The 3,542-nt window shown below is 40.4% G+C and overlaps 1 protein-coding gene across 1 annotated transcript; it reads right to left on the bottom strand.

The window, feature by feature from the left end:
* Window positions 1-1,761: 1,761 nt before the first annotated feature.
* Window positions 1,762-2,949, bottom strand: LOC141819262 (chlorophyll a-b binding protein 4, chloroplastic-like). Its single transcript, XM_074706603.1, has 3 exons — window positions 2,700-2,949; window positions 2,191-2,606; window positions 1,762-2,073 (listed from the first exon to the last, which is right to left on the bottom strand). The coding sequence occupies exons 1-3, from the start codon at window positions 2,903-2,905 to the stop codon at window positions 1,940-1,942; spliced, it is 756 nt and encodes a 251-aa protein (XP_074562704.1). The 5' UTR covers window positions 2,906-2,949; the 3' UTR covers window positions 1,762-1,939.
* Window positions 2,950-3,542: the final 593 nt, after the last annotated feature.

The raw sequence follows: 3,542 nt of genomic DNA, 5'->3' as shown, positions 1-3,542 counted from the left end.
GTCATTAAATTGAGTCTTTCTTCCTCTCCATCAGGAAGGTGTAGAGCTTCTGTTCTATGATGTCTAAATACTGATGTGGTAAATGATAATGCCCCATGATTATATAAACCGTCTAGGATTTAAAGCATTTAGTTGTACATTTGAGAATAATTCTAGATTTCTATCTACATCTATAATTTCTTCTAATTGATAGTTAGAAGTACTTGCTCTTCTATTTAAAAGAGTATCTAACCAAGATGTTGTATTTTATTGTAGGTTCCGCAGAGTTCGGGAAGGACTAGTGAAGGTTTCAGTTTGAGTTTGATTTGGATTTATTAGACTCATTTTGTGTGTATGTCAAAAAGGAATATATTTTTGGTTGTCTTCTGGGCATAATATTTCCTGTTGATAGTTTGCTTAAATCTTTTGTTAACAAGTCTATACTAGTTTTCCACTCAGTTGATTGGTTATTCTTTTGTAGTTGAATTTCTACTTGTAATACATTGTTTTCTAATAGAGTGATTATAAGGTGTAAGGAAGTTAAGAGTGCTATTATAGTATTATTTTGTTGTGTTAAGATCTGATCTCCTTTTCTAGGAAAATATACTTTATAATATCCGTCTTCTTTAGTTTTTGAGTACTGTTGTGCAAAGTTCAATGCTTCTTCATAGTAGGTGTTTTCATATTGTAATTTGTTCATTTATATTTTAATTCTTCTAACATATCATGTATGGTTCTTAAATTGGCTTCTATTTGTTCTTTTGCCTTTTCTACTAGGGTTCTTACTTGAATTAGTAACTCTTTGGATTGTACTTCAAATTGTTTTGATTTGTTTCTTCTATTTATTTTGCTAGTATGATCAAATCCTTTTTCTTAGGAAGAGTGGCTAGATTTATTTGACTAAATTTAATATTTAAAGAGTCTTGTGATTGTTTCAGAAAATCTAGGTTTCTTTGTACAACTTTTAAATCTTGATTATGTAGGTTTACCTTGTATATATATATAGGCACAGTTCCTGTTGGATAAGTGATTCCGACAGATCTTTTCGCTCCCCATCAGTGAAGAGAATACGACATCGTCAATCTAATAGCCTCGGAAGATCAACCTTTTGTTCTTATTTTCCTCTTCTTCGGCAGGATTACCAAACTTGTGGACAACACACAAAAAAGATGATGAATTTTTCACTGCAATTAAGTTTCATCGTCTACCTTATGCATTTATTATAGTTTCGATGTAACTAGATCCTTGTTATGTTGTTCTTCCTTTATATGGATTCATACATGTTTATAATTCATGCGGTGTAGGAAAACAATTCACCCAACAATCATTGCAACCCATTGACAACCAAATGTTTCTCAACACAGCTCTTGGTTATGAGGCCTGCAGTTTAGAGATCTTAATGGTGTGTTGAAGTATGATCTGTCAAGAACAACAGTGGAGTTCTTGCCAAACATTTGCTTCTTAAATCATTTTGTGAAGTTGGCAAAGGACCAAAAGTAACCTACTCAAGCGCTCCATACCTTAGACAAAAGACCTACAGAATTCATCCATAAGAACATAGTGATACGTGTAGACTCACTCCCATATTGATGTTTGCCAAAGAGCATATTTGCGACGAGTCTGAATAGCTGAATTTTACTTAATACAAGTTTCTAGCTCATTAGATGCTTCCTTTTATTATGACGACAAGAATAAACGTTTGTCGTTTGCTCTATCGAACTACAAATTAAGACTAGCCAGGAGATGTTGCTAGTGTCTTCATTCTATTCTGTATATAATAACTTCAACAAACATGGATCAGGGTCAATTAAAACACAAAGATCGTGACAACACCAATAGCACCATCCACAAAAGTTCAACTTCCACTGTACATGGCAAGCAGGATTGCTTTCTTCACGTATCACTTGATAATAGAATGACTGTTACAGTGTTTTGAAACAGAAAAGCTCTGCTCCTAATCTTATCCCAGGAAGGTTTGGATGATTGTGTTGTGCCATGGGTCCGAAAGGTGCTGCAGAAGGTTCTCAAATGGCCCTTTGCCTGTCACGTTATGCTGGATAATAAACGCCAGGAAGGCCAACATTGCCAGTCTCCCTGCAAGAACAGAACACCAAAGCAACGCAACAGCAAATCTGTTCAGTTCTGAATGTATAAACTATTTCAAGTGAGGATGATGATTTAAACCTTGCTAGCTAGTGTTAATTTAATTACCATTGGCGAGTTCTTTCTCCTTAGCCTCGAGTGTGGGGGTGAAGTTGAGTGGGTTGAAGACGCTGCCAGGGTAGCCGCATTCATGTGGCGGCAAACTGTAGTTCTTAAAGATGGGGTCTTGGTTGACGCAGCCGGGGTCCTTGATGTCCTGCCACCTTCTGATCTCCACGTAGTGGAAGAGGATGAACTCGATGACGAAGAGCGTGGACGAGGATGCGAAGTACTCAGCCTTGCCGGCGTCGTACCACTGCGGCGCGTTTATGATGCCGATCTTGGTCAAGACCTCCGGAAGCAGCATCCCGGCCACGCCGAGCATCGCCCAGCGCCCGTTGACGAGCTCCGCCTGCACGTACCACCGGAGGTTCTCAGGGTCCTCGGCCAATCCAAGGGGGTCGAATCCATTGTCACCTGGCAAACTGTGAATTTACTTTCAAATTAAACCAATCGATCATGTTTTTCCCTCCAAGCAGGCGAATGAAGCAATCTAGTTAGACGCTAGAGGATTTCACCTTCCGTCGAGGTAGACCGGCGAGGGAAGACCAGGGAGCCATTCACCCTTCTTGGCTTCCACCTTGAAGGTGGAAGATGGCAAGGATTTGGCCGTGAACACCCTCGATGGTTGTAGTTTCCCGGGAGATCCCCCTGTCAAGAATCTCGAACGAGAGCTGCATGGACGGAGAGCGGCCGCGGATGCTTGCATTGAAGCTGTGGCCATTATGGGGAGAGCAAATCCGGTGGAGCGCCGGCGATGAGTTTTCAGGCGGGAGATGTTTTAGTGGACGCGAAAGTGGCTGCTGCTTTGTAGTGGGCAGGGGAGGAATCTTGTGGTCAGAATCCAGGATTGCAATCTGGCCGCCGGTTTTGTCAGATTTTAGTGAAGGACGGCTCAGATAAGCTGGGGGATTGAGCTGACCAATGGGAGGCGTGTATCCTTATCTCCCTCCTTATCCAATGCCTAGATTCTAGAGATCTATTGATGCAAGGGCATTGGCCGACAAAATGTTGTCATCCCCATTTGGGCCCCACTTGTGTGATTCTTCTTAGCTGTAGTTGATTGGGGATTGAACCGAGGAAAACTAATTTGATGGTTTGAACACTGCTATAACTTACTAGATTTTGATTGAAGCATTTGAAAAGTTAGCCCAATGTACACAATTCATTGGATGGATAGACTATTTGGCCTACTTGATCAGACTTGCCGATTTAGTCTGATTGTTTCATCCAACTTTGCATAACTTATTAGATGCATCTAACTCCACTGACCCATTGTCTAACTTATTTGCCTTAATTGGTTAGGAGAATTTATTAGTCTTATCTAATCCAACTAATCTATCGGTGCAAGAGCATCTCCA

The sequence above is a fragment of the Curcuma longa genome, unplaced genomic scaffold (genome assembly GCF_044706935.1).
Source record: "Curcuma longa cultivar G26 ecotype Majalengka, Jawa Barat unplaced genomic scaffold, ITB_CL_G26_1.1 contig_28473, whole genome shotgun sequence".
Lineage (NCBI taxonomy): Eukaryota > Viridiplantae > Streptophyta > Magnoliopsida > Zingiberales > Zingiberaceae > Curcuma > Curcuma longa.
The sequence above is the reverse complement of the archived record's forward strand: the minus strand, read 5'-3'. Positions and strand labels throughout refer to the sequence as shown.

What these genes read in the sequence shown, in the direction of transcription:
- LOC141819262 (XM_074706603.1), bottom strand. Translation starts at nt 2,905, where the DNA reads ATGGCCACAGCTTCAATGCAAGCATCCGCGGCCGCTCTCCGTCCATGC. An exon ending in CCGGTCTACCTCGACGGAAG is followed by an intron (nt 2,607 to 2,699) that starts GTGAAATCCTCT and finishes GTAAATTCACAG; the next exon opens with TTTGCCAGGTGACAATGGAT. An exon ending in GGAGAAAGAACTCGCCAATG is followed by an intron (nt 2,074 to 2,190) that starts GTAATTAAATTA and finishes CTGTTCTTGCAG; the next exon opens with GGAGACTGGCAATGTTGGCC.